Raw genomic sequence first — 12600 nt, 5'->3', positions numbered from 1 at the left:
CATCTCTATCTTCCCGTATATAACATATAAGTATGTATGTAGGTAAAATATGTTATGAGCAAGAGGTGGCTGCTATAAAAGCTATTTTTGAATTTTCATTTATAATCGATAGATTGGTACATATACGAGTAGGTATGAAGAGGAGATAATTATAGATTTATATATGTACTAACTACCTATCTGCCAACATACGAGTACGAGTACCTATTGTACAAAAAAAGACCATATCTAGAAAGTCTGTAGTGAATTGTACTAACGTCGAAAATACAGAAAATTCCAATTCAAAAATAAATTTGTCTACGCTTTAAAAATATTTTTGAATTTTTTTTCACAATCAATTGAACCCCACTTCCCTCGCGTCGTCACCCCATATATCCTTCTTCTTGAAATGGAATACCTTCGACAATATTTTTGTAACCCAATTTCTGTTTAAAAATCAAGAAAAAATTCAGGATTCTACATCGGGGAATTCTTTTAAGTATGACAAAAAGAAAAACTCCGGGTTAAGCGAATATTAAAAAGAAACCTGATATTATGCGCATAAAATCATCTCACAAAATGATAAAATACTCTACAAAGTCACTTCCCAGTCAAAGGAATGTCAAAATATATATATAAATGTACATATATATACAAAAATAACACCATTCCAAGCAACCTAAACAAAAATAAAGTCCCTGGGTTAGCAGAGGTCCTTTAAAACTCTCAAGAGTCCTTAGCTCAGTTCAGTTCAGCTCAGCTCAATTGAAAATTGAAAATGAAAAAATATGATTTAACATTCGTATCTACATCTAAATACGTACCTACCTACCTTTCCAAATAAATTTATCGTTAATTCAAAAATAAATTAACATAATATTGATGATAAGAGTGATAGATACTTTTTTTTTAAGAAAACACTTTAAAAATTTGTATAGATATAAGCTTACCTTATGATTGTACTTTGCTCGTTTGTATCCTAATTCCTGTTTTTGTTAGATTTTCTTTTTAATATTTAATATTTATTTTGAAATTATAAATGTCCCAAAAATAGATATTTTACCCCGCGAAAAACAATAACACACGTTCTGACTTATTCCACATACTCATCCTAGTCGACAGAGGAGGAGCGTGTTAACCATTAAAGCAGCCGTAAAGCAGGTAAGCGCGAAATTCAATTACAGTGATGGTGATAAAAGTTAAATTGCGAGAAAATTGATTTGTTGTTGGTTGTGGGTACTTAATCGGTGGTTACACTTTTAATTTAGTTTACACTCACTCTCACTATTTTTAAAATTAATTGTAGGTATAGTTCTTGGATTCTCTTAACTTTTTTGTTTTAAATTAATTTTTGTTGTTTTTGTTTTGTCATCAGCCACAAATGAGGTTTATTTCACAAATTAACAAATTGAAAAATATATAAACTTATTTCCTTTAAAAGCAGCTAAGCTATATTTTGTACCCGCTCCTCATTTTAGTTAAACCACTCTCTAGTTAAGTTAACAAGGATGTTCTGGAATGCCATATTATTACACAGCAGAAGATACCACCGTCCCACGTTTGGGGACTATGCTGCTGCTGTTGCTGTTGCTGCTGCTCCTGCTGCTTCTGCTGTTGATGGTTTTAAGCAGAGATTTCTCTGGATATAGTATTATACTCGTATGTATCTACGCGGCGAGAAATGTGTGTCTTTCCTGGCCGATGTCGTCGACGTAGTCGTAGTCGTATTCGTAGTCGGTGCTCGGTATTTGCTCTCCTTTTCGTCCTTTTAAGTTTTACTCTCATTTATTTTTTGTTTGTAAAACATAAGCCTTGGATAAATTTTCTTATATATAAATATAAAGTATATATCTACAGACATATACATACATATATAAACATGATGATTTGGTATAAAATATAATATATAAACTTTTTGGTGTTATTTTTCCTTGTTTTGAGTTATTTTTTCATTGTGCTTTTAGGTTTGTGCTCTTGAACGTCTGTTGACACGGTTAATGATGCTTTTCGCTGTTGCGCATCTTTCCTTTTCAATGATGGTATAACCTAGCCTAGAGACTCTTTGAGCTAATATAGTACCAAAATTTCATTTACAAAGGACACACTATCATTGTTTCAAAATATTTCAGGTCTTTCGGGTAATTTTTTGTTGTGTTTTTTAAAGCTTCCCTATTCTTGAATTTGGTATCCTTCTGACGTCATTTATGATAACCTCGGTGACATTGATATAAAAAAGCTTTGTTCGAAGATGAGAGAAAAAAATCTGTTGCTATTTTAGGAATTTTACTACGCATGCCACACTTTGTTCAGGACACACATGTTTTCAACAACTCCAAGGAAAGGAAGGTACGAGTCGAGTATAGACAAAAAAGCTCGAATGTTTTAAAACACAAAAACTTATTAAGTAACACAATTTAAAAGAAACTTGGCAAAATGTATGATGTTTGTAAGGATGTACCTGGTGACAGACGTTACTATATACATAAGTATATAAAAATGAATGTGTATATTTACCTTCGTAAAGTGAAAAATCTGCAAAGCAAAACAGACAACGAGATTTTACCCCTTCTTTATTGTTTATACTTGAAATTTTACTCTCATATTTACTCCCGCCTCTGTCTCTTCTTTTTTATACCAATTGGATATCAAAATTTTTTGAATTTCTATCATTTACCTTAGGTATTTGAATTCGTATATCTACAAGTTGTTGTAGGGATACCTCTCTATCTCTACCTGCCCTACCAACCTACAAGTTTTCATATGTGCGAGACCTGTGATGATAAAGATGATATTTCATGTGAGGTTTTTAATGGAAATGGCTTGATATTAAAATGCAATTTTTCAAAAAAAAAAAAAAAAAAAAACACCATGAACTTGAACGATATATCAAATTTTACGAACTTATTTGTATGTAAAAAGGCTTTTGATATTTATGGGTACTTGGCAGGTTTAAAACAATGCTTATTTTTGTGAGGTGATATTTTCACACTGACAATAATGAGTTGGCAGAGAGATATTTACCTACATTTTACATAAAACGTTGTCCTACCTTTATGACTTTTTGTCTTAATTATTTGTATATATGACAAGGTTTTTAATTGTAAAAAATGTTTGTTGTTTTCAAAAGACTGAATCGCTCTTTGGTCTAAAGGTTTGCTCGAGCTTAACACACTTATGTAGGTATGTAGTTGTATGGCAATATATTTTCTGTTTATTTTGTATGTAAGGTTAATGTAAGCCTCGCTGACTGGGGAGCAGGTATCCATGGAGTAAATATTTTAGTGGCCTTTGGCCTTGCGTAGAAAAAAAAACCTTAGGATTCTTCACTTGTGTCAAAAGTTTTATGTACAATAAATTTTGTCATCTTTTTTTTTCAACGAATGTTGGTAGTGACGACTAAAAAGAGAATCTCTAGTACTTAACAGAGTTCGTCTACAATCACGTTCAAGGGCAAACTTTTGAACATTCTATAGGGCTCGTCCTCGCAGGTACTTAGACTGGATTCTTTAGGAGAATGAATGCAACAGAGTATAAAATTTAGAAATGTGTGAAGAAAAAAACAAATGAACGAAGCTTTCCTTTTCTTGTTAAGGTGTGTCAGATAAGATTCGTGTAAAGTACGTACATATTGACACACATATAATACCTACTTAAGCTTTGAATTAATTTACGTCTAATTAATTTCAGTCAAATCAGATATAGAGAATAATATTTCTTTCGTCATGGAAGGGAACTTATGATGACTTCGTATTAGTGATATAATTCCATAGAAGGTATAGTCTGTGTAATGTATAGACTAATACCTACTATATGAAAAAGGAAAAAGCTGTTGAGTTTTCTTATGAAGTGAGTTTATAATGAATAAGTAGCATTTAGAAGAAGGTTTGGCTTAGAAAACAGTAGGGTTTTGAGATATTATACTCTTTTTTGATGGTTTATTTAGTATGTCATGCAATTAAGTTGAAGTTAATTTAAAAAAGCACAAGAGTTTGGTTTGTGGCTTAAACAACCTTTTTGAGGCTAAGTTATAACACGATATTATCTTTAATCAGAAATCTAATCAATTTTGTGATATTTTTTATACTGTCAATTCTTTTTGTCTTAAATTTGATCAAATAATAAAACGTTTAAACTTTATTCATCGGGTACTATAACACGGTGGAAAAAATGTGTAGATTATTTTTTGTATGTAATATGTAAAGTAAAATTAATTAAAGAAATTAGTATTATTGGTTTGTGAGATATTGGGGGTCAACCAAATTTTTCATTTTTTAAGCTTAATAGTATTAAAAAAAAAGTTCTCAACGGATTTCTAAGACAACCCTCTCTTAACATTTTGATCATTTACATGGATCTGTAAAACAAAATGTGTTTGAAGTCGATATCTCTCTTGATTCTTGAGATATTTCCGTTGAAAAAGCTTAGTCTGAGCAATGGATATATAATCTAATTTTTACAAAAAAAAATGTCTTCAGCATTTTATTTACTAAGTTATCAAAAATAAAAGTTCTATTAAAAAAATATACATTCGAACAAAACATATAGGGTGGCCTATTATTCTTTTTTATTAAAACAAATTATGTTGTTAAACTTTTTTAATGATTTTAATGACATAACCGCTTTGGAATTTCAAGCATATTTCAGAGACCTTCTACTTCTAAATCCAAGGCAAGACATGAGCAGCACACTTTATGTAGCGAACTACGTCGAGGACTCAACATTAGATATGCCATTTTGTGATGTTGAATTAAGGAATATGCTGGGAAACGTTAAGCTCAATAAGATGCCAAGAGAGGTTGAGTTCATAATAAATGCTACAGACCCTTTTTTGGAACAACTCGCAACGACATACAGCAAAATATTAGAAGAATGCAGGGTAGAAGAAACTTTCACTAAATCTGTGATTTTTCAAATTTTCAAAAAGGGTGACACATATGATCCAAGCAATTACAGGGAATTTTCGTTCATGAATTGTATAGCAAAAATCATGATGGGAGTCCTTAATGAAAGGTTGTATAATTGGGTGGAACAAAATAATATATTAACATAATATCATGCTGGCTTGATAATATCTATAACTTGGCGCTTGTTGTACATATTAAGCTGGATGAAAAAAAAAGTCTTTGCTTTTTTCGTGGACTTAAAGGCGACTTTTGATAAAATCTCCAGACAACTATTAATGCTCAAGTTACGTTAAATGGGAGTCTCAACTTAATTTGTAAACTTGCTAGAGTGCATATATTCTGATACTCAATCAGCAGTGTGGACAGAAAGGGAGTTATCGGAGTACTTCGAAATAGTATATGGGTTGAAAAAAGGATGCCTTTTATCACCTTTACTTTTCGCTTTATATATAAATGATCTACATGCGATTATTGAAGGAGGTCTTAATAACGACAGTTTAAATATAAGATTGTTGCTGTATGCTGACGACATGGTGATCTTAGCAGAGGATGTGGAGGTTTTTTAACGCATGATAGAACGTTTTGAAGAGTACTGCTCCAATTGGAATCTCGAAGTGAATCTCTCAAAATCGGAAATTATGGTCTTCAGAAATGGTGGCAGGCTATCAAATAGGGAAAAGTGGATCTTCAACTGAGAAGAAATTCAGATAGTACCCCAGTACACATATCTTGGTGTTCTGCTCACTCCAAAGATGGACTTTTTTAAGCATGTAGAAAAAAGAAATGCAGCAGCAAAGAACAGTATTAACGCGACATGGCATTGTTTTTTAAGTAAGCAGAATATAAACCTCAGTTCAAAATGGAAACTCTTTTTGGCAGTATGGAGAGCTATTCAAACTTATAGTGCACAAGTCTTGGGTTTTGGAACTTTTGATGAAGTGGATAAGCTACAACGATACTTTCTGAAAAGAGTTTTAAAGTTACCATTAGATATGTACAAAAGACTATATTTGAATACAGTGACACGAGACTACCTAAGCAACTTACCAAAATCCTCTTAGCAAAACAACATTTTTGGAATTTCCACTCAATGGAAATAAGCGTGGAGGCAACAACGCATCAAAATTATGTAGCCTGTGCAACATGAGAGAAGAAGAAGATTTATAACACTTCCTAGGCAGGTGTCCCGTACTAAGAGAATTTAGGGTAAGACATTTTGAAAAGGCAACTCTAAATGAAGCTGACATTATTGCTGTCCTTAACGGAAAGTGCAAGGCTAATCTCGAGTTATATTTACGTGGCTATAAGCTATAGAAAACAATTCTTAGCACAGTTTATTGGATTTGAAAATAGTGTGAACTACATATTATGAACGTGTACACATCACTTTAAAACTTTAAAATTTAGAATTTCTCTTTAAATTTATCTAAAATCAAAAATTGTATCTTTTTTATAAATGTACTTAAATTTAAAATTATTTGTATCTTTTCACTTACCCGACAGACGACTCTTTACGTCATTGTCGTACGTTTTTTAAATCTTTCAACATAACTTTCTTTCAAGTTAAAATCAAAAAAATCGAAAGTGATAATAAAAACAGATTTGTAGTTCAAATTTAAATATGATTCATTTGAATAGAATCGAAATCAGTAGGAAGCCATATGACATGATTTAATTTTCTGAGCACTGAAAACGATTTACCAAAACGTGAAAAATGTTTTAATTGTCATCGGAAAAATTGATCCCTCAGAAAACAAAATCAGATTAAATTGAAATAAATTGAATTTTGGTTAACCCAAAATATCTCACGAATCAATAACGGTTAAGGCTTGAATTCAATTTTAAATTACATATTGTGACGTGATACGAAACTAATATATTTTTCGAAAAAAAAATCCAATTAACTTTTTTTTATAGATCAAAATAACTGAAAAAAATATTTGTCCCTCGAATATTTTAAGAAAAAAATGATTTTATCTCCAAAACAACTGTATGCAACGACATTTTTAAAAAAAATAAAGACCTACAAAAAAAAAACATTACTAAAAGTTGTCAAAAACTGATTTTCTACTCAAATATCTTTTCAAAAATTTGAGATTACGGCTTCAATCTATCAGCCCGTTTTTTTTCATAAAAAAAAATAATATTTACAAAAAATAGTACGAAAATTTGATAAAAACTGATGTTCGGTTCTCTGTGTCTCATTTATTCAATTTATACTTGTTTATACAAGAAATGAAAACATTTAACAAATGCTACTAAAATTGGTAAAAATCGGTTTTCGACTAAAAATCTCGTGAGCAAAAATAGGTTTTGAAATCAAACTATTTCATTTAGCTGTTATCTTTTTGGCAATACTAGGTTTAAACATCTGACCCACGTTTCGTTCCCTATTTTACTGTCAAACATCTTCAGTTTGGTCTATAATTTAACCATAAATCTCGTCTTACAAACGAAAAACGCTTGCAAATTATTGAATTTTATTTTCAAAATGCGTGCTCTGTTATGTTAGAAAGTTGTGTTCATCGACTAAGCTCATTGTTGGCTCAATAGGTTCGTAAATAAGCAGAATTGTCGATTTTGGAGTGAATATCAGCCAGAAGCATTGCAAGAGCTACCAATGCATCCAGAAAAATCCACAGATTGGTGCGGTATATGGGCTGGAGGCGTGATTGGACCGTACTTTTTCAAAGATAATGTGAATCGTAACGTAACTGTGAATGGTGAGTGTTGCCGTGAAATGGTATACAACTTTTTTTGATGAAAATGCAAGAGCTTGACTTGCATGACATGTGGTTTCAACAAGACGGTACGACATGCTAAACAGCACGCGCCACAATTGAGAGGCACGCGCCACCAATCAACTCAAAATTTAGTTGTTGTCTGAGCGGATAATATCGGAATCACCAGGATCTGTGATAAAGAGTGTGCACCCGCGGAAGTATTTACCGCAAGCTGTACCCAATTCAATGTTGGTTCCGCTGTAGTGCTGGACTTCAGTCTTTGGCAACATGGCGTAGTATTCAATCTCGGATTTCATCAGAACAGTGGTGTTACTGGCAATAAGGACCAATTTAGCTTTGCCTTGACGAAATGTCTTCAAAGTATGTTTATAACCCAAACAGTATTTGCCTGCTTTCATAACTGATGCCAAACGAGTGGTGGTGGAATCCAATGCCTTTTTTTGTTTCTTGATTGTAACCATTTTGAAAAAAGTTTTTTAGCTTTTAGCTTTTTAAATCTCGGGCGAAGGACACTTGAAAAAAAGTTTAAATGCTCCTAAAAGCAGCTGGAGATAATTTGCTTAGGAGCATGCACCTACTTATCTGTAAGATTAAGATATGATCGGAAGAAAGCAGGCCCGATGAATGGAACCTCAGTATTGTTTGGCCGATTCTGAAAAAAGGAGACCCTGCAAACTGCACCAACTATAGAGGAATCAGTCTTCTCAACATTGCGTACAAAATCTTCTCTGCCGTAATAGGACCTTATCAGTGTGGTTTTAGACCAAAAAATTGCAGAGTCGATCAAATATTCACATTATAGCAGATCGTGGAAAAAACCCAAGAACATCAAATCGAGGCTAACCAGCTTTTCATCGATTTCATGGTCGCATATGACAGTATATACAGGGACGCGCTATATAAAGCCATGACTAGTTTTGGCATCACTGCCAAACTCGTCCGTTTGTGCAGGATGACCATGGAGAATTCAAGCTGATCCTAAAGGTTGGAAACAGCTTAACAGAACCTTTCGATGTTAAAAGATGCGCTGTCATGCGATTTTTTTAAAATCGTACTTAAAAGAATAGCGCAGAGCTTCCACGTCAACACTAGAGGCACTGTCTTACAAAAGTTTGTTCAATAACTAGCATAATATTCTGATGATATTGACATAATCTGAAGAACTCAGCGTGATGTCAATGGGGCTTTTGTGAATATTGCGGCGGAGCGGCAAAAATGAGAGAGAAAAGTTCGAGAGAAAAGTTCTTCGTGCGATCTACGATCCCGTATGCAAAGAAAGGGAGCGAGGAGAAGATGGAACGAATAGCTGTAGGGGCTCTCTCATCGACGTAGACTTAGACATAAGGGTAAAAGTCCAACGACTAAGATGGCTGGGTCACGTAGAGCGCTCCGGCTTGGAAAGTCTTCGAATGCACACCCACAGGCAATGGCGGATCCACGGGGGGAGATAATTTTTTTGTTTTTTCGAAGGAATTCCCTTTAATTCAAAACTAATCGTGTTGCGTTAATGGACATGACCCGCATTATATTTTAAATTATTTATTTCTTATATATGAAAACAAAATTTTGTAGTTTACTTCCTTAAACTTTGTTGCTAAGATTGGACCATGATCATAATATAAATCGGATTTTTAGCCCTATTCCAAAAACACAGCACACATTTTTCAACTTTTGACCAATGGATGATCCAGGGGGGTCATATGAGCCATAATATAATATAGCTTATACAGTTAAGTTGTATAAGTAAAGATTTCATCTAAAGATTTGTTAATTATTTAAAGATATTCGACATAAAGTGGTTTTCTGTCAAAAACAACTAAAACTTTTGTTTTTACTCAATTTAGAATTTGAAAAAAACTTAAGTTATACTTTAATTTTATTTTCATAAACATTGTTTTGAAAAAGAGTAAATATTCAAGTTCTTAAGAAGAAACCTTAAATAAGAGATCATCAATGATCAAAAATGTAATTTTTTTTTATTTTAAAAAATACTAATTTTGTTTACGAAACTCGATATCTCAGAAAGGTTACATCATTTGTTGACTAAATTTAAATGTAAAATGTACATATGTATATTTATAAGTTCTTTATTTAGTGCTTATCAAAAATATTTTTAAAACAAAATTTAAAATGATTTTCGAAAAAAATATCTCAGAAAGGGAAAAACATTTTTTTCATATATATTGACAAAAGCATTAAAACGTGTAGTTTGTGAGGGCTACAAAAACTTTTCTTCCCAACTTATTTGTGTACCTACCTTACTTTGTTTTAATTTAATTTTTTTGCGAAATTGTGTACTTAAATGCAACTATTTCCTTAAATTCAAGAACAAAACCATTGTATCTCTACAATTTGTAAGTTTTGTTGACGCCTTTAAGATCAAAATACGAATAAGCAGATTGATAACGATAGTAATAAGAAACTCCCGGAAATTGAGTTCAAAAAAACTTTGTTAAAAAATACCCGACCTACATATCAGATCCTCGATAATTTTCTTAACTTTTGAATTTTTGCATTAATAGAAACGAAAACAAGAAAAGTGTATTGTATTTTTGGAAAAAAGCAACGTTTCAAAACAATTTCCTACATTTCTGCGAGAAATGCACCAAAAACTCTCTAAACTATTGTGTTTTAGCTCTTAAATATGGCATATTTAGAAAACTGTTATGACCTTGAAATGCTTTCTATACAGAGAGTCATCCAAATTAAATAGTTAGACCATACCTTGCTGGACAACAGTGTTCTTAAATAATTTGATAACTAAAGTTGTCATTTTAGCAATTATTAAATTTTGTTAGCCTCCTTTACAAAGCATTAAAGAACATTTTTAAGTGGTGAGTAAAAACTCATCTAAGAGTTTGACCACCCCCCGCCCCCCTGATGAAAAGTCTGGATCCGCGCTTGGGTTGAACTCCATTCCGCTGTAGGTTGCAAGCTCTTCTAACTTTTTGTACCATAGTGTTCTTCTCTCTATTACCTTTCTTGCAATAATTTTTGGAAGCCTCTCCTCCGGTAATTGCAGGACTTTAATTACATATTCTGCGTGTAGCTTTAAAGTTTTAATAAAAAGTGGTGAAAATCCTGTTTCAATGTTTATCATATAGTTGGGCGTTGTGCTTGACAGATTGAAACATCTTTTGATGTAGTACCGCAGCAGTTTCTCCACTGTTTCATACTGGCAGTATCCCCAAGATTGTGCTGCATACAACATCACCGACTCAGATACAGATTGAAAAACTTTATATTCGACATTATGGTCAACTAAATTATTTGAAAGACACCTCTTCCAGGTAACAGATATAGCACTTTTAGCTTTTATTACTCTATTCTACAATGAAATTGCTCGGATTCGAAAAATTGGTACTATGTACCCATTTGACTACTTTCGAACTAACGAGAATCGAATAGTTCTAGTAGTGCCAACTATATTCTTTCGAACAAACGAGGAACTACGTAACCCGAAAGTAGAATTCAAAAACAAGGCAAAATCGAAAATTATCACTCTACATCAAATGTGTTTGCGACCAAAGTTTCTTTTGTCAAAGTGTAGGTAAAATGTTGAATATAAGTTCCATATACCACCTGAATTACATCGGGAATTTGTGATTTTTGCCAAAAATAGTGTCTTTTACTTTCGTTTCTCTTCCTCATTCATTTCAAAATTCAACATGACTCTTTAGATTGAAGTCAAAACTTCACAAGTATTTTTGACATGGTTTGCTGTTTGGTTTTGGTAACTTCCTGTTTCCAAAAACTTTTATGGTGCTGATAACTTAATGATAACCAAAACAGCATTTTGTCTTCTGCGAGTAGTCATGTTAGATAAGGTCGGATCCAGACTTTTCATCAGGGGGGGTCACACTCTTAGATGAGTTTTTACTCACCGCTTAAAAATGTTCTTTAATGCTTTGTAAAGGAGGCTAACAAAATTTAATAATTACTAAAATGACAACTTTAGTTATCAATATATTTAAGAACACTGTTGTCCAGCAAGGTATGGTCTAACTATTTAATTTGGATGACTCTCTGTATAGAAAGCATTTCAAGGTCATAACAGTTTTCTAAATATGCCATATTTAAGAGCTAAAACACAATAGTTCAGAGGGTGTTTGGTGCATTTCGCGCAGAAATGTAGGAAATTGTTTTGAAACGTTGCTTTTTCCCAAAAAATCAAAACACTTTTCTTGTTTTCATTTCTATTAATGCAAAAATTCAAAAGTTAAGAAAATTATCGAGGATCTGATATGTATGTCGGTTTTTTTTTTGTTTAACTCAATTTCCGGGAGTCTCTTATTACTATCGTTATCAATCTGCTTATTCGTATTTTGATCTTAAAGGCGTCAACAAAACTTACAAATTGTAGAGATACAAAGGTTTTGTTCCTGAATTTAAGGAAATAGTTGCATTTAAGTACACAATTTCGCAAAAAAATTAAATTAAAACAAAGTAAGGTAGGTAAACAAATAATTTGGGAAGAAAAGATTTTTTAGCCCACACAAATTACACGTTTTAATGCTTTTATGTCAATAGATATGAAAAAAATGTTGTCCCCTTTCTGAGATATTTTTTTCGAAAATCATTTCAAATTTTGTTTTAAAAATATTTTTGGTAAGCACTTAATAAAGAGCTTATAAATATACATATGTACATTTTACATTTAAATTTCGTCAAAAAATGATGTCCCCTTTCTGAGATATCGAGTTTCGTAAACAAAATTAGTATTTTTTTTTTAAATAAAAAAAAATACATTTTTGATCATTGATGATCTCTTATTCAAGGTTTCTTTTTAAGAACTTGAATATTTACTCTTTTTTAAAACAATGTTTATGAAAATAATTTAAAGTATGACTAAAGTTTTTTCAAATTCTAAATTGAGTAAAAACAAACGTTTAAGTTGTTTTTGACAGCAAACCACTTTATGGCGAATATCTTTAAATTACTAACAAATCTTTAGATGAAATCTTTACTTATAC

At 32.1% G+C, this 12600-nt stretch overlaps 2 protein-coding genes across 2 annotated transcripts in view; both read right to left on the bottom strand.

Moving 5' to 3' along the window:
• LOC129948144 (uncharacterized) overlaps positions 1-1652 on the bottom strand; it is a 30055-nt gene extending 28403 nt beyond the window's left edge. Inside the window, exon 1 of the mRNA XM_056059004.1 lies at positions 930-1652. The gene's annotated coding sequence lies outside the window, so the exon portion shown is untranslated. The remainder of the gene's footprint in view (positions 1-929) is intronic.
• Positions 1653-7755: 6103 nt separating this feature from the next.
• On the bottom strand, positions 7756-8088 carry LOC129947778 (60S ribosomal protein L30-like). Its single transcript, XM_056058474.1, has one exon. It carries the CDS (start codon positions 8086-8088, stop codon positions 7756-7758), a length of 333 nt encoding a protein of 110 aa, XP_055914449.1.
• Between the last annotated feature and the right edge of the window lie 4512 nt (positions 8089-12600).

Source organism: Eupeodes corollae, chromosome 2 (genome assembly GCF_945859685.1).
Source record: "Eupeodes corollae chromosome 2, idEupCoro1.1, whole genome shotgun sequence".
Classification (NCBI taxonomy): domain Eukaryota; kingdom Metazoa; phylum Arthropoda; class Insecta; order Diptera; family Syrphidae; genus Eupeodes; species Eupeodes corollae.
This window is presented reverse-complemented; position numbering and strand designations above follow the sequence as displayed.